General features: G+C 36.9%; 2 protein-coding genes and 1 pseudogene across 3 annotated transcripts in view; all 3 read left to right on the top strand.

The window, feature by feature from the left end:
- LOC121242831 (TMV resistance protein N-like) overlaps positions 1-18,485 on the top strand; it is a 68,292-nt gene that overhangs the window by 25,961 nt on the left and 23,846 nt on the right. The window contains exon 3 of one of the 2 annotated variants that reach the window (XR_005935988.1): positions 12,679-12,682. The exons of the other annotated variant lie outside the window; for it this stretch is intronic. The gene's annotated coding sequence lies outside the window, so the exon portion shown is untranslated. The remainder of the gene's footprint in view (positions 1-12,678; positions 12,683-18,485) is intronic. 2 annotated transcript variants of the gene reach the window in all.
- On the top strand, positions 716-1,219 carry LOC121242438. The gene has a single exon (XM_041140293.1). It carries the CDS (start codon positions 716-718, stop codon positions 1,217-1,219), a length of 504 nt encoding a protein of 167 aa, XP_040996227.1.
- LOC121243054 lies at positions 16,414-18,294 on the top strand (annotated as a pseudogene).

Below are 18,485 nucleotides of genomic sequence, written 5' to 3'. Positions count from 1 at the left end.
ATAATTCCTTTTTACATGCTAAGTTGGGTGGTAGACCCTCTTTGATTTCGAAGAGTGTGTGGAAGCCATTAGAATTGAAAGAAGGGATGAGATGGAGGGTGGGGGATGGAAAAAATATAAAAATATGGGGGGACAAATGGCTTACAATCAATCTTCCTTTTGTGTACAGGCTCTTGTTTCAACACTGAATGAGAATGCAAGGGTGGAGGAACTAATTGTGTAGGATAGCAGGGAATGGAATGAGACATTAATAAGGGAGATATTTGGGTTCGAGGAAATGGAACAAATCCTGAGTTTGCCCCTGAGTAAACTGAACTCTAGTGATAAAATTGTGTGGGGACCTTCTAAGAAGGGTCTATTTTCGGTGAGAAGTGCTTACTACCTGGAGATGGAGAGAAAGAAGAGATTAAGAGAGGAAACTTTGAAGAAGTATGATGATGATCAAAGGTGGGTCAGGATTTGGGAGTTGCATATACTAGAGAAAACAAAACTGTTTTTATGGAAAGCTGGAAACAATTTCCTTGCCACGAGGAGCAATTTGATGTCTAAGAAGTTAGTGGATAGTGACTTATGCCCCATTTATAAACATGAGGTGGAATCTCTACCATACATGTGCTTTGGCAGTGTTCTGCTGCCAATGATATGTAGATAGTCTTTGTTCAGAATTAAAAAAATGGAGCATTGCAGAAGACAACTTGTTGACTTTGATTGAAAAATGATGCAGAAGCTGACCAAGAAGGAAATAGAGGTGGTGGCTATGATTATGAGGGGATTATGGCTAAGAAGAAATCAGTTTGTTTTAGCAAGAGATGAAATAAGGAATTTTCAGGCAGCTCAGAATATGGATTTAAACAAGGCATCAAGCAACCCTGTAGATAAGCAACAAAGGTGGAAGACTCCAAGTGAGGGCTATGTAAAGGCTAATTGGGATGCAACTCTCAACCTAAAACAAAGAAAGATGGGGATAGGAGTAGTGATAAGGGATGAATGGGGAGAAGTTCTAACAGCCTGTTGTGATCAGAAGAAGTATGTGCAGCAACTAGCTATAGCAGAATGTATGGCCCTCTGGAAAGCTATGGAACTAGGCAGAGATCTTGGTTTCAATAGAGAGGTCTTCAAAGGTGATGCATATACTATTGTGAAGGCTGTAAATGAGGAGAGTGAGGACTACCCTGCTTATGGAAGCATAGTCCAAGATGCAAAACAGATGTTGCAATAGTACCGAAACTGGAAGGTGCAATTTGTCAACAAAAACTCGAATGAAGTGGCTCACATTTTAGCAAAGATGGCTATTAGTTTAGAGTTTGAGAAAGTTTGGATGGAAGATATATCAAGTTGTATTTCAGAAAGTATAGAAAAGGATAAGGAATGTATGAACAATGTTGATTACATATAAATACAAATTGATTTTGTTTAAAAAAAAAAAAAACAGTTGTCTTTGTTAACCTAGTGTAAGTGTATGATTAATTACACTTATGTCCTTAGTTGTGTAATATTTTCAGAATGTGTGGAATGGTGTTTTTACGTGGGCTACATATTGTGTTTTTAGTTGAGTTGTTATTCTATTTTAAATAAATAAGTCTTAAGGATTTATATTGGTACACATAATATTTTTAGATAAATTATATTGGTGTTGATAATATTTTATTAAATTTATTTTAAATATGCATTTATAACTTATGTTACATAAAATATTATTCGGTTTAATCTATCTTTTAAATATTAAATCCTTGAATAAATAGATTTTATTATAATTACCTTATTAAAGATAGTATTTGAAAATAAAGACATTTGTTAAGAATACTCAAATAATACGAGTATTATTAGAGTTCTTGTAAAGTTTAATAATTATGTTAAGTATAAGAAAATAAATCTATTTTAAGAGGAGTTTCTCATGACTTAAATTATATTACAATTTTAAGTATCCAAAGTATTTATAAATTATAGTATGTTTAATTATATGATATTTATGTTTTAATATTTTTGTATGAAACTTGTTATTATTAAATCAGCAGAGTGTTAAGACACGTTATCAGATAGTTTAGTGATGTTTAATACCTCTTATAGGTGACGTATTGCAAGTTGAAAATCACGAAGGTAAATAATATGATCATATAAATGCATGCATATGCAAATGGTTTAATTGTGCATGAAAATACGATGTACTTATGATGGTTATCTATGCTACGCTATGAGCCAAGTCAAGGTTAGATTCCTTTCACAATCCTTGATAAATTATGATATTATGCTTGTATGAATGAAATTGTTGTTTGGTGGATTGAACGTTACTAAAATCACATGGAAGCCATGAAATGTTCATATAGCAATTTAAGTCAAGTATGACATGTAATAAAATAGCCAGATCATGCATGCCATGAAATGTCATGAAATGTTTAGATCATGATAGGTCATGTTATGTATGCTATGCCATGTACAAAAAAATGCCATGCACAAGAAAATGCCATGTATAAGGATGTGTCATGTTATGCTATGCCATGCCATGTACAAGAATGTGTCATGTACAAGAATATGTCATGTTATGCTATGCTATGCCATGTACAAGAAAATGACATGTATAAGAAGATGCCAGGCTAGAAAGTTCATGAAATCAATAAAATTTTCATGCATTAGGAAAGACAAGATGCTTAAGGAAACACGGACTCAAGCGTGTTTCACTCCATGTACAAGTTATACAAGTTAAGTGAAACATGGACTTAAGTGTGTTTTTCTCCATGTTATGCAAGTTAAGTGAAACATAAACTTAAGCGTGTTTCACTCCATGTTATGCAAGTTAAGTGAAATAAGAACTCAAGCGTATTTCACGACATGATAAGTTATGAGGTACCATGGACTCAAGTGTGGTTCACCATATGATAAGTAAATTACAAGACAAACAAGTTGTTCATGCATTCACGTTACATGTTTCTCATGATTATGTATATTTATGCTCATGTTAATATGGATAGACATGCTATGAGAATATGTGAATGATGTATGTATGCTTGAAGAGTCCTTTCAAAAATTAAGTCTATAATAAGTTATGTTATGATTACGGTATGATGTGCTATCTACTGAGTCTTCAACTCATTTTAGTTTATTCCTGTTTTCTAAAAAACTCCACACAAGTCAGGATGATGTTCAGTACGAGCAAGCGGGCCAAGTTTAGAAGAATCAAATAATGAAATTAGCATTTTCAGTTCAGTCAGCTTGAATTTGTAATATTTTTATCAGTCAGTTTAATTATTCAGTTTCAGTTGTAAGAATGCAAGTCTCTTGCCTGGCTTTATGTAATAAGTGAGTGACAATTCATATCCTGAGGGATCGGGTTGTTACAGTCACTCAGTACTATGCACTCTCGAGTGATCAAAGGAGGTCTATTGAAATAATGTCCCATCTCGTCTTGGGGTCATGACATGCACACACCCACATAAAGCCATTTAACTCAAAATCTAACAATATTACAAAATCTTGTTTACACATATAAATCATAGTCCAATGGCAAAATTTTCAGTAGGCAAGTACAAGTTATAAAGCAATACAAAAATAAGAAGTCCAAAAACAATTACATGATGAAGACCAGATCACATGGAAAAACTTTGAGCAAGCATTCACAAGGTGTAATTAAGTGCAAGGGAGGGAATTTTTAGCATATATTCACAAGCTATAAACTAGTGCAAAAGTGAGAAATTCCAACATCCCCTTACAACTGAAAAATAATGTAAATGAGAGAAAAATCCCATAATAATTTTTAATACCAACAATAATTAAGACAAGAGATTACAACACTTTCATTAATAGATATAAGCATTACATTAAATTCTCAGCCCAAATGACTGGAGCAATTACATTAGGGAAAGATCCCCACCACAAGCTAATATCACTAACATTCCAGGCATACCTTGCAAGATTATGTGTAGCTTCATTGCAATTTCTACTAACATGTCTAACTTCACAACTCTGGAAACATTGCATAAGCTCCTTGGTATCCTTAATGACATTTCCAACCAAGGCCATAAACGGTTCTGATTTTTGCAGTTCTTATACAAAGGTTAATGCATCACTCTCGACTATGAGATGATGAATACCCAGATGGACACTCAACTGCAAGCCTATGAAGATTGCAAGCATCTCAATTCTTGCGGCATCACTGATTTTTTTTTTCCTTTTTACTAACTGCCATTAGAACTTCACCTTTACAATCTCTCAAAATAGCCCCACTACTAGCACAATGTTGGTTTCGAAATATAGCCCCATCAACATTCAATTTGAACACTCCTAGAGGAGGGTACTCCCATTTGCAATGGTGCCTCACCAATTTTTGGGGTTGACCTCTTGTTTCCTTGTATGCCTTCTGTACTTCCATGGCATGACTAATAGCATGCTCAATAAGTATGCACTTATCTTCAAATGTAGCTGAGTTGCACCTGTACCAACAACTCCATGAAATCAAGAACAACTCCAGTTTCTCCTTTTCATTTAGGTATCGTTTGGATTCGAAGATGAGTTGAGATGGGTTGTGAATAGTAGTGAGATGGGTTGTGAATAGTAGTGAGATTTGTGAGTTAAAGTTGATGAATAATAATGAATAGTAGTGAGATGAGTTGAGATGAGTTGAAATGAGTTGAGATGACTTGCGAATACAAACTGGGCCTTAGACCACTTAAGTAACCTGCAATATCCCCATATATTCTTGGTAACCCTGCTGAGAGAAGAATAGGAAGATGTCTTTCCCAAGCTTCTCTTAATGAAGGGCAGAGACAAAGCAACATCCTCCACTTTAGTTTTGCAAAACAGTCATAATTTTTCATGTATTACCTGTTTCTTCATCAAATTATGCTTAGTTGGTAAACTTTCTTTGCAGGCTTTCGAGGCAAAAATCTTGATTTTGTTTGCCAGATCCATGTTCCATTAGCGTTTCCATAGTTTCTGTATAGCCATATTCCTCGATCCCTCACCCTCCATCCTGTTTTTCTTAGCCTCTTTGAACACTTGATAAGAACTTTTGACATTAAACTGTCCTCTGCAGGGTTGCTTGGACTGAGAATAATTTTCAGGACTTCATTGGCTACTTGTACAGGTAGCAAAGTTCTTACCTTCTCAACATCCCACCAGTGTGATTGAGGGCCAATTAAACTATCAATTGTTGCATCATCATCACAGGTTGGTGCAGAATTCACATGAATAGCTAGATTTGGATCGCCAGGTTTCTAGTTATCATTCCATACCTTGATGGACTATCCTGACCCAACTCTCCATTTGCATCCCATAGCCAAGTATTGTTTAGTCTCCCATATACCATTCCATACAAAGCTGGGGTTATAGCCTAGCTTGGACTCCAGAAAAGAGACTTTAGGGAAATACCTTGCTTTAAACACCTGGTGTAGTAAGTTAGATGGCTTTTGCATAATTCTCCAACCTTGCTTGGCTAAGAGAGCATCATTAAAAGTTCAATGGTCCTTAAAACCCATACCTCCAGCCTGCTTATGCTCACACATCTTTGCCCAACTAAGCCAATGAATTTTGTGTTCCTCTTTCTCTGACTCCACCAAAAATGTGTCATATTTGCTCTAGTTCATGGCAGAAGCTACTAGGAAATTTAAAACAGCTCATAGAGTATGTTGGTATTGCAAGAGCAATAGCTTTAATTAGTACCTCATTTCCTCCTTGTGAATAGTATTTTCCCCTTCCAACTCTGCAACTTTGCCCAGACTTTATGCTTAATGTCAGAAAATGCCTTTGTTCTGGCTCTACCAACTAATGGAGGTAATCCCAAGTACTTCTCATACTGCTGGAAGTGTTGCACACCCTAAAAATCAATCAACTCCTTCTACTCCTCTGAATCCACATTTTTACTAAAGATCATAGTAGTTTTATCTTTATTCACCTTTTGCCCTGAAGCCTCCTCATTCTGACCAAGTAGATGCTGTATTTTTTGATTTTCAGCACTGTTGGCTTTATAGAATAATATGTTGTCATCTGCAAACAGTAGATGAGAAATTCTTGGTGCCCCTCTGCAGACTTTGATACCAGACACTTGCTTTGATGCTTCTGCTTGTTTCAATAAAGTTATGAGACCATTAGTGCATAACAAGAAGAGATATGGGGACAAGGGGTCCCCTTGCCTTATACCTCGAGAAGGAATTATTGGTCCCTTAGGCTCCCCATTTATTAAAACTGAAAAAGGCACAGTTTTAATACACATAATCACCAATTGAACCCATCTAGAATGAAAGCCCATTCTACCCATCACAGCCTCCATATAGCCCTATTCAAGTCTATCATAAGCCTTACTTATGTCTAATTTGATAGACATTTATCCCTCATTTCCTTGCCTCATGTTTCTCAGAAAATGAATCATTTCATATGCAACAAGCACATTGTCGCTGATTCGTCTACCAGGGACAAAAGCACTTTGGGAGCTAGATACAACAACATTAAGAATAATTTTGAGCCTATTAGCAAGCACCTTGGAAATCAATATATACACAACATTACATAAGCTAATAGGCCTAAATTTATTGATTTTCTCATGCCTCTTTTTCTTGGGGATCAAATTAATATATGTGTGGTTAAGGGAGGATGAAATTGTACCACTTTGTAGAGCCTGCAACACAGCATCTGTAACAGCATCACCAACAATATGTCAATATTGTTGGAAGAACATAAGGGACATACCATCAGGTCTAAGGGCCTTAGTGGGATGCATTTGATCCAAGGCTGCATTCACTTCTTCCCTCTTGAATTCACTCAAAAGCTCCTGATTCATCTCCTCAGTAACTCTGCTAGTCATGTCATTAAGGAATTCCATACTACTAGATTGAGGTGCAGTAGTAAATAGGGTATGAAAATAAGACAGAGTCACATGATCTCTACCTTCTTCAAACTGCCAGACCCCCTCCTCATCCTTCAAGCTCTTAATTCAATTCTTTGTTCTTCTTTGAGAAGCCTTATGGTGAAAAAAACCTAGTATTCCGATCTCCCTCCTTCAACCAAAGTGCTTTAGCTCTTTGTTTCCATAGTATTTCTTCTCTCTCCAGCCAACATTGTAGATCATTCCTAGCCTCTTGATGAGTAGCCAAATTAGCATAGTAGGGGTCAATATTTTGCACATGTTTCAGGTGTTCACGAGCTTGTTTGATTCTCTTTTGGACATTTCCAAAATTTATCTGATTCCAATCTGCCAACCTTTAAGAACAAGCACCAAGTCTATAGATAATGTTTGGCATAGGCATTCCATCAGTTCTATCATTCCATGCATCTGCAACTACTCCTTCACAAGCATTATCTTCAGTCCACATAGCTTCAAATCGAAATATCTTCTTCTTGCTTAGTCTCCTATCGTGGCTAATACTGAGAATTATTGGCAAATGGTCTGAATGAGCTACCAGCCCATGCAACACACGAGCATCTGGCTACATTTGAAGCCAACTATTATTTGCAAGTATATGTCAATTCTTTCACTGATTATAGTCTACATCTCCCTCTTATTACACCAAGTAAATTGAGGTCCCTCAAATCCCAAACCAATCAAAGTGTAGTCATCAATAAACTGTCTGAATTCCCTCATTTGTCTCTCAGGCCTCTCCCTTCCTCCCTTTTTATCCTGCTTGCATAAGATCTCATTAAAATCTCCACAAACTAACCATGCTTTAGAATCCAAGCCCCTTAGTGACTTGACTGTGTTCCATGTCTCACTCCTAAGTTCAATTCCAGGATTCTCATACACACCTGTAAAGTGCCTCCCTGTCACTCTCCTCATCATGAATTATTGCATCAATATGATTCTTTGAGTAGCTTTTGATACTAAGTTGGACCTCTCTCTACCACATAATTGCTAATCCACCACTTCTTCCATCACATCTTACTGCAAAACAACTCTTGAAACCTAACTTCATTCTAATGAATTCCATCTTCTTCGCAAGTAACTTAGTTTCCTACAAGAACAGTATCATAGGAACTTCCTTCCTGACCAAGTCAAGAAGAGCTTGAACTCCACGTGGGTTCCCAAGCCCATGTGAGTTCCAACTTATAGTTTTCATAGTTGTCGGCGGGGCTGATCAACAGTCTCCACCATTGGTGTTTGTGTTTCATATGCAACCTTTGCACTCCCCTTCTCTAGATCTTTCTCTTCTTCTGGTTATCAACTTGCTCAGGCTCAGGTGACTTCCTTTTTGCCTTTTGCCTTTTGCCTCAGTTGGACTGTACAATGGCATATGTGTCTGAAGGAATGATCTTGTTGTGTTTCCATTTCCTACCTCTTTTGGAAATCATAGGCCTCATTGGTTGGGCTATATCAGTCTCTAAATCACCAACCCCCTGTGGTCAGCAGGACTCACGTATGCATGCTGGTTCTCATGCAATCTGGTTCATGCATATGGCATTTACTCCCTGACTTCTCCCAGTCATCCGCTGTAATGTTTGCAGCCTTCCAATCTAATTCTGTCGAACAGACCGGGGAGGAATTCTGGTCAACAGGTGCTTTCTGAGATTTGTAGTCCCTCCTTTGTCCCATGGCACCACCCGCACGCAGCCATGGACCAAATGGCAAGTTCTCTTCCTTCAGTACATCATGATGAGGTTACTTCAGTTTGCATTCCTTGTGGTTATGTCCCAATTTGCCACACACATAACAAAAATTCATCAGTCTCTCATAAGCAAATTGCACCCAACATGAACCAAAAGTTCCCAAGTTGATCATCTTGCCACGCATAAATGGCTGAGTAATATCCAGTCGAACCTTCACACATTCATGTATTCCCCCCACGCAATCTCACCTTGTTCAACATCCACTTCGTCTACAAATCCAATTGCACCACCAATCAACCTTCCTACTCTTTCATTCATAGCCAGTAGTGGCATATCCAACAATCTAATCCATAACAAGGCTTCACTTATTTGAATTTTGGACACCTACCTAACGCATGCCATCTCCTTTAGAAGAACAAGGTTCCTATCAAAGGACCATGGCCCCTCACACATGACACGATGTCTATCACGATCATCCTCGAATTCAACCAACAACAACTTCGACCCTAACTCCTTGAAAGCAAGTTTATGAACTGATTGCCATATTTTCCTCATTGTGTTTTTGAACGCATCACGATTATAGTATTTCTCTATGAAAAGAGAAACTACTAGACATTTGTCTCTATGTGCCACAGTAGATTTGATGTACTGCATCTCCACCACAAGCTCTCCTCTCTCCCTCTCGGAAAGGGACATGTTTTGGTACATTGTTTCCAACTCATCTGCTTCAAAAGGCATAGAACCTATATAAAGACAGGAGGGGACCTCTACAGGGAGAGGAGAAACATATATTATTCCATCACTTGATTACAACATTATTTATGCAATAGAAATAGGCAATTGGAAGCAAGTGAAGGTTCTATTAGAAAACCACAAAAAATCCCAACACTTCCACGTGGCACTCATCCACAACACAGATCACCAAATAGGTCAACACAAAAACTCACACAGATTACCACACTTACACTGCGGCGCCCTGGGACCCACTTTTGATTTAGGAGTAGTCGTGAAGTCAAGATGATGGCCACATGGGTCATACACCTCTCGCACAATGTGATAACAAGAGTGGCACACATGCTAAATATGTGTACAGTAAATTCACAATGGATAAAGGATAAAAAGGTAGTCATTCACACATATTAACTAGGAGTAATGCTAGAAAGAAGCCACTGTAGCAGTGTACACTTTGCACTCACTAATGGTTGCTTCTAGTTCTCTACTTTTTTTTTTTAGACTTAGGAGATATGTGGTCTAAATGATACCACATCATGTGTGCAAAATGGTTGCTCCCAACAGTGACTTCTCTTTATATTTATTCATTAACTAATAGTACCATAATTGTAATCGGTGCTGGACAACCATGGCAAGACGAGGTGGCCGCTGAAACACGAACACTTTGAACTTTGGGACCAAGAGAAGGAGGAAGATAGGTGAAGCTTACCGGGGATCTTGGTCAAACGACATACGATAGTCGACAAACGATGACAAAAACAAAGGGGATGGAGAGGATGGAAAGAGAGTGAGAGAGAGAGAGAGAGCAGGGAAATCTGAGGAAGAGTGACACTGAGAGATGAGTGGGAAAATCGAGATGGAAGAGGAGATGTCGTTGGGGGGGTGGGTTTCGGCTCCATTTGCAGTTCGGAATGGTCTTCACGAGTGGAATGGCAATGTCCATGCTTGGTGGTGATAAGGGTGGCAATGGAGGCTGAGGTTCATCCACAAGTGTGTGTGCAGTTGTGTGCAGTGGGGCCCACAGTGGGTCATGAGATGGGAACAGGAGGCATTCTTGAGCAACTTGCTCAAAAAAGCCTTTCCGAGCATGTTGCTCAGATGGCCTTTCCAAGAAAGTTGCTCCGATAACCAGTATTTTTGGGCACTTGGACCAAGCAATGATGCTAAGTGAGAATTCAAAGACACCGAGCAAGCTTTCTAAGCAATACAGCGAGCAAGCATTTCGTGCAACATTTTGAGCAATACAATGAGCAACCTTCTAAGCAAGTGTTCTAAGCAATGTGCTCTATCATTCCGAGCAATTGTGCCGAGCAACATGTTCGATTATTCTGAGCAAACATTCCGAGCAATTGTGCCAAGTGCATGCTTGGTCACTTTGAGCAATTGCACTAAGCAACATGGTTGGTCATTCCAAACAAGTGTGCTCGGATCCTCCTTGACTCTTACTATTCAGTCTTTCTGAGCTATCATGCTTAAGAGTTTCCAAGATTATCCAAGCCTGGGATCTAACTTTTGGCCTAGCGTGTTATGCATGTAAAACAAGGATACTGATTTCCAGAATTAAAATTAATAGAATAATTATTATATACTAGATTTTTAATTTAGTAATTAACCTTCCTGGTATTACATGTCTCCTATCGAGGAGTGATATTATTAGTCTTCCAACATGCATCAAAAGTATTTTTGGATTAAAGCACCCTGTGTTGACAAATTACCTGCAGCTTAAAGAAATTCTAGAGCGTCCACCCAATATTGACACTACAACAAATTTGATTTTTAGATACAAAATCTTTTTGAGACAATTCTTTTTGTCTCTAAAAATCACTTTTAGGGACGAAATTCAAATTTTGTCCCAAAAATGTCCGACTATTTGAACAATAATTTATCGTTTGAACAATAATATTTAGAGACAAAAGTAGTCGTCCCAAAAAATGATGTCCGTTCGAACAGTTTGTTATTCCATTCGAACGGTGTGTAGTCCGTTCCAACGGTTTGTTATATTAGTTTGAATGGTGTAAATCTCGTTCGAATGGTAAGAAATATGTTCAAACAATTACACCCACGTTCGAACTATCTCATTCTAATGTGCCAAATATTGCTCGGGAAGTGGAACGCGCCAAACCAAATATTGTCCGGGAAGTACAATGCGCCATTTTTTTAAATTCATAAACTTCGTTGGAGCAAAGATAGTTTCAATTCGAACCATTAGATTTTTTTAATTTTTTGTCGCAAATTATTATTTGCGGCGACTATAAATTATCGCATATAATACATTATTTGCGACGAATATTTATATCATTTGGGCACTTTATAATTGCCGCAAATAGTTTTTCATAGAATTCGAAAAGAATAAAATTTCTCTTGCCCACGTAGACCCCAAACTCTAAAATAAAAGTTTTCCTTATCTCCTCCAGCCACAGCCGCCCCCTGTATTTTTCCTTCTCTCTACAAATAGACTAGCAACCCCCATCTTTCAGTTCGTCCCGTCGCCGACCCACCACTCCGTTCGTCTCCTTCAGGCGCTACAAGTAGTATGTCCCCCTCTCTCGCTCTTTCTTTCTCTCACTTGTCTTTGTATTTCTTTATCTCTGTCTCAACTCCCCATCTATTTCTCACTCTCTCTCGGGTTCTCTCTCATATGGTCTCACTCTCTCTAATTCGGGCTAGCCATCTGGATTGTAAAACGACATGCCACAACCCGTGGAGCTGGATTCATTGGCTCTCACTTGGTCGATTTGTGATCATATATCGGTTTATGCTAAGTTTTTGTCTTTATTCATGATTTAAAGATTTGATGTAGAAGTCATTGGTGCTCTTTGAATTAGGACCCTAGATTTGATTTTTTTTTTTATTCCAATTTGTTTTGGGATTACACTATGGTTGTGGCTTAACGTTTAGGTTAATGTGGCAGAGTTTGTGCTTGTTTATTTCCTCAACTCATTTGTTTCATTGGTTTGATTTGCAGGCCTGTGGTTAGCCTTGTTTATCCTTTGTAAGTGGGATTCTTCTTTTCACTTTTATTTCATTAGGGCAATTGAAACTAAACCCCTTGTTGGGATTATAATGTTTATTGTAGTGATTTTAGTGTCTGTTCATTATACAATGCTAATGCTCTGAGTGTGTATTAATTTACTAAAAAATATAAATGATTTTCATTATCTTGGATGGGTTTGAACTTTGTTGGAGGCTATAGTAGCTGGAAGTTCATTTGGAATCTAATTCGTAGGTAGTGACTTTTTATGCTAAGCATGGTAATTGGCATTATGTGATCTGGTTTGATATCCAAATTATATTGATTTTTTGTTTCTAGTACATCATTTCTCAGCTTTTGTGGAGTTTGGTTGGCTTTTTATTGGAAACTATTTGATAGTCTAAATATTTTGCAAGTTCAAGATATATGATAAGGCTTCACTGCAACAGTAAGGTGTAGGGCATCTATTTTTAATTTTGTAGAGGCTGCATATGAAGTAATTTAGCACTCATGCTAATCAGTTGTAATGTCAAAAAAGTTGTGGCTAGCAAGTTTTGTTTCTCTCTACTTATTAAATCTCCTTTTGGGCTAGCTTTTCAACTCTATAGATGTTGTATGGGTTAGGTAGCATCTTCGTCTTACATTGTATATGGCTTCTGAGTTGTGGAATTTATTTATGCTAACAGTCAAAAATTAGATTAAGTTATATGTGGTTGTTTTTATCGATGAGTCTAGATATCATTTTTGTGAATTTCGTGAAAATGATTTAGTTAGTGGCTTGTGCTCTAAATATTTTTTCCAGTATGACCAACAAGGCCTCCTTTCAACAATTTTGCTAAAGTAAATATTGAAGTGTACAACATCGTGCACAACATTTGCTGCACCAGCAAGCATTTGGTATTGGATTGACGCTGAAACATTTGTTGTTATGGCTGCATGCTACATTAATTGTACTAATGATTTGTGTAATTTGTTAGGAACATATGTTGTTGGTTTGTGAGCATTTGCTGTTATGTATACCAATTGCTAGCTTGGTTTGTTATGGTTTCATGCTACATTTAAGCTAGACTTGGTTGTTTCTATTTATCTCAGATTGTAGTGGTTGGATTGTAGTGCTAAGAGTAAAGAGATAAACATACAAGGCAAGCGACTTTAATTGTTGAATTTTTAAAAATCTCTGCAGGGACTTGGCCTTACATTGGCAGGGAATAGAGCAAAGTTAAAGGAGATTAAGCTAGTGAAAGACGAGATAAACTTCAAGCAACCAGATTGGAAGTCATACTATCAACTCGGTGGATTTGGATCTCACAGATTAACTACCAGAAATTGTATGACCATTAGATTAACAAGATTGTCATACAATTTTATATGATTTGTTATAATCTGAGATTGGATGTCTCAAATTGACTACCATAAGAGATTTTATATCTTTGGTTTTATTTATCATACGATTTTATAGATTCATGCCAATGGATGCATCTCATTGTAAAGCTTTCCTGAAGTATCAAAAAAGTTCTAAATCAATACCAGAAACTTAAGAGCACTTTCCTCAACTCTTTTATGGCCTTAACAAGTGCATGTGGGAGAAATTTCTTCTCCTCACATTTGTAACATACTAAAGATGTACATTCCTCTTATCTCTAGTATTTTGTATCATTTTGTCATAAGTACACGTCACACATGATGATTAGATTTATGATTTACAATTTATGATTTTCTTTTTTATTTCTACAAAGAGAGGACATTGACCCTTCGTGGGGACTAGAACTCACTGCAAGAATAGAGTATAGGAGAAAGAAATTTTTCACACATTCAATATATGATCTGTACAAGAATATATGGTAGTTGTAGGCAATAATCTCTTAATCTATACAAGGTAACAAATCAACATTAAATATATATCCGTTACAAATATTCAATATGCTGATATGCTGGAGCTTATCTTGGAGACTTAAATGATGATTGATCTGGATCTACAGTGGCTTGAGTCATGGGCATATGCAGATTGATTCATAGGCATCTAATCTGCATTTTAATTTTCTTCTTTAACACTCACGACCACTACAACGAGAGAAAATACCATTGAGAAGTTGCCCAAGAAGTTTGTGGTTGTGTTCTTTAACCAATGGATACACTCTTTGTAAAGAAGCTATCCACTACAACAAAATTTGGTTTTGGGGATGATTTTTGTTTGCAACGAAATGAAAATCGTCCCAAAAAATGTGATGTAGGGACAAAATTCAAAGTTCATTCCAAAAAGAGACTGAAACATGTTGACCGTTCAAACCTGTTTGAACGGTATATGTAGGGACGATAAATTTCATCCCTAATGAAAAACAATTCGAACATGGTAAAGAAATTGGCAGGTTAAGCGCAGGAAATTGTTTTACCGTTCGAACATGTAGATCATCAATGTTTGAACATGGATAATTGTGTTCGAACTTATCTTTTTCGTTCGAATGGTATATGTGTTGTTTGAACGCTAACATTAATTTTAATTAAAGAATATATAATAGAAATCAAAAATTAATTTATAAAAAAAAGGATTTAATTCATAATTAATTAAATTTACCAAACATCAAATATTGTCCATACCAAAAACAAAATAAAATATAAAATACTAAGATCCTAACTCTCTACATACATCCTCAACTGAAGCTAGGCTTGTCTTTATCTGTGTTAGTCGAGTATAGATCGTGACTTGAGTCTCAGACACGAGATCAATCTCCGTACGTAACTCAGAAATGGTAGCAGTAATCTCTGTACTTAAGTCGGAGAAGAAGGCAGTCTAGATCTCCATACGCACTGTAGCGACCATCTCTGAAGTATATGCATGGATCTCTACATGCACTATATTAGCAATCTGGTCAGGAGTAACAGTGCGTGATGCCTCGGGCTGTATGGATGTCTCACCAGCCAATACTCCATGATCTGTTGGATGTTTATCTCCAACTTGAGTATCAACCGGCTCTAGAATAGGAGAATAGGAGCACGATGACGAAGTCTCGAGTGCCCCGTGTTAGGGTGGAGGAGTTGCTCGGTCAATCTACTCCCGGACATGCTCAGCAATATCTGGCAAGACCATAACCTGTAGTAGAAATTGCGTAATAAGGATCCCGAAAGGCAAAATATATGTTGTAACGTAGGAAGCCTCTGATCGAATCTTTTTGAATATATAGCCCACTAGGTAGATATGCACCATCCAAGCGACGCGTATCATAAACTTCGTCTGATCCTTGCCAACCTCTATCTTGTGCTATCGAGGATCAATATTGTTGGCAATGATCAAATTCATGATCTTGAAGAAAGCAGATAAATCAGCATGTTTGATGCTCTTCATCCCATCATAGGAAGGAGCTTGATCTGAACCAACAACCAACTGTTTGACCTCATGATCCGCGAGGCCATCAATCTCATCTCTATCACCTCGTCCTCACTCTTCTCCCCATCAGCTGTAAACTCTTTGGGCACCATGTTCGGATATGCAGTCCACAAACGTTGGATGCCAATGAAATCAACAAGTCTGTTTGCTGAAAATATAAATGTTGCTCCATGTATAGTGATTGTGTATGCATCGTCAGCATCTCGACTGGAGCCACCGAGCACTCTATAAAACTTAGTAACAATGTCAATGTATGATATGAGGTGGAATGCCTTTCTATGAAATTGGTACTATACTTTTTATTTTTTTATTTTGTATAGTTTGTTTTTTGGATGTACTAATTTTAATATTGATTTCATATCTTAACAATGTCTTTTGTAGTAAGAGTCAGAAACCAATTATGATCTGAAAAAATTATATACTGCATCACATACTGATCGTAATGGAGATTGGACTCATCTCGATGCTTATGCAAATCATGTAAGTATTATAATCTATTTTAATGAAACATATTTAAATATTTGTGATAATGTTAATTTTTTATGTTGTGTGTAGGATAAAATGGTTGCCTTACGTGCTGAAGTTGTGTGAGATCAAAATTTCTCAACAAGTCATGTTGAAATTTTTACACAAGTTCTGGGTCAACGTTTAGGATATTTAAGGGGTTTGAGTGATTGTGTAAAGCCTTCTAGCTCTTCCTCAATGCAAGTACCTCTATAGCGTTAGAGAATGCGAATTCCATATCGAAGAATTGATTGCAAGACAACATGAGTTAGAGGCTCAATTGATGAAAAAAGCAGTCATGGAGATGTACATGGAACAGCAAGAAGAACAAGAAGAAGAGTTCAGGAAAGAGGTGCAACTCCAAATGCAGATGCTTATGTAACAGTTCAGTCCTCCAAGCAACTAATTTTCGTGTTTTGCATAGATTTCGAGATTTAATTATAAAGCTCTGTACGACTGATATTATTAGTATTATTTATTTATTTAGTTCGGACTTATGACTAATTTTATTTGTATTGAACAATTTGTAATATATTTTTTAAATATTATTTAATTATACCGATTTTGTTTTATATTTTTGGTTAAAATAAAACATTAACCTTTCGAACGTCCATGAAACGTTCGAACAGGGATATATCAGAATCAACCGTTTGAACATCGCATGATGTCATTCGAACGGTCGTCAAATGACACCAACGGTTCGAACAGCTGATAACTAGCAAATCGCTCAATCATTTTCATTTTACATTCGAACATCTTACTCAATTCGTAAAAATATAATTTAGATTTGATCATCAATTTTTTTGTTTGAACGTTCTCTCATGTCTATTTGGTTGAATGGACTGGTATCGATCAACCACCCATGTAGGATACGTTCGAACATATATATTTGTTTGACCATTTTTTGTTGGCATTCAAACTCCTTTCTAAGATGAAATTCAGCCTTCCCATATAAAAATGGTCGTTTGAACGTGATCGAACGATCCAGCAAATGTTTGTCCCAAAATACCTTTCGGGACACTGATATTGGGACGACCTTCAAACGCTTTGTTTTCATCTCAAAATGTATTTTAGGACAAAAACTCACTCTTTTGGGACGAAACCAAAAGACATGATCTGTTGTAGTGGTCACTTATTGTTATGCATGAAGTTCGATTCACTTTAAAGCCATTAATTGAGGAAGCTCCTAATCATATATATTCTTTCACCAAATTCTTTGTCTTCTGTACTTTCTATTTACCAAGAACCATCATATACTATCCCTCAAACTATTAAAATTTGATATTTTTATAAATTTATACTTTGTTGAATGAGATCACTATAAAATAAATAAATAGAAAAATAAGACAAATTGAACTGTTTAGTCGAATTTAGTAGGTCATGATTAAGGATCTCTTTTCTTAACTTATAAATATTAAAGCAATCTGGTTCAGATGACAACTTTTTATTCTGACCTTTTCATTTCTTTTCCCATACGATGAATGCAACACGGACGTTGACAAGAAGTTGCTCCTCGATCATTCTTTTAATTACAAATGCTTTTGATCACCATATATAATGCATGGAACGCGCTATCGACTTCTTCAAATTTAAACAGCTCAATCATCACCCATCTACAACTATACATGCAAAAGGACTTTTTCCATCGCCTTCCCAGGAATATTTTCCTCTCCCTCCTCCCCCTCCCCCTCGGCCTCCTATTCCTCTTCTTTAACCTGTCAATGGAGTTACGATATATTCTTAAGCTTTCGAGGTGAGGATATCCGCAATAATTTTACTGCTCACCTTTACAATGCTTTGCGTCAAAAGGGAATCAACACTTACATAGATGACGAGCTTAGAAGAGGTGAAGAAATCTCACCAAAAATTTTCAAGGCCATTGAAGAGTCGATGATTTCCATTATTGTATTTTCTAACAACTTCGCATCATCCCCGTGGTGCTTGGAGGAGCTGGTTAAAATCCTAGAGTGTAAGGAATCAAAGCAATAGAAGGTTCTACCAGTGTTTTATAAAGGTTAGCCATCAATAGTACGATATCAAAAAAATAGTTATAAAGACGCATTGGTTGAACACAAAGCTAGACAAGTTCAAGGATGATGTCGCGAAGGTCCAAAGGTGGAAGAGAGCCTTAAAACAAGTGGCGGATCTATCCGGTTGGAGTTTAGGGATCAACGGGTAATTGTAACAACTCTAGCTTATCCATCCATGGATGCATATTCTTTTTAGTTTTCATCTGAAGACATCCTTTGACGATATATATTGGATGTGTTCACATTAGAGTTGAATCCTTGACTGGAGACTAGGCTTCAACAGCTTTTCTTTCCATATCTTCTAAATTTGAAAAACAAAGAAATTTCACTTAAAATATTA

This window comes from Juglans microcarpa x Juglans regia, chromosome 8D (genome assembly GCF_004785595.1).
Source record: "Juglans microcarpa x Juglans regia isolate MS1-56 chromosome 8D, Jm3101_v1.0, whole genome shotgun sequence".
NCBI lineage: Eukaryota > Viridiplantae > Streptophyta > Magnoliopsida > Fagales > Juglandaceae > Juglans > Juglans microcarpa x Juglans regia.
Note: the sequence above shows the minus strand (reverse complement) of the source record. Positions and strands in the feature narration are given on the sequence as shown.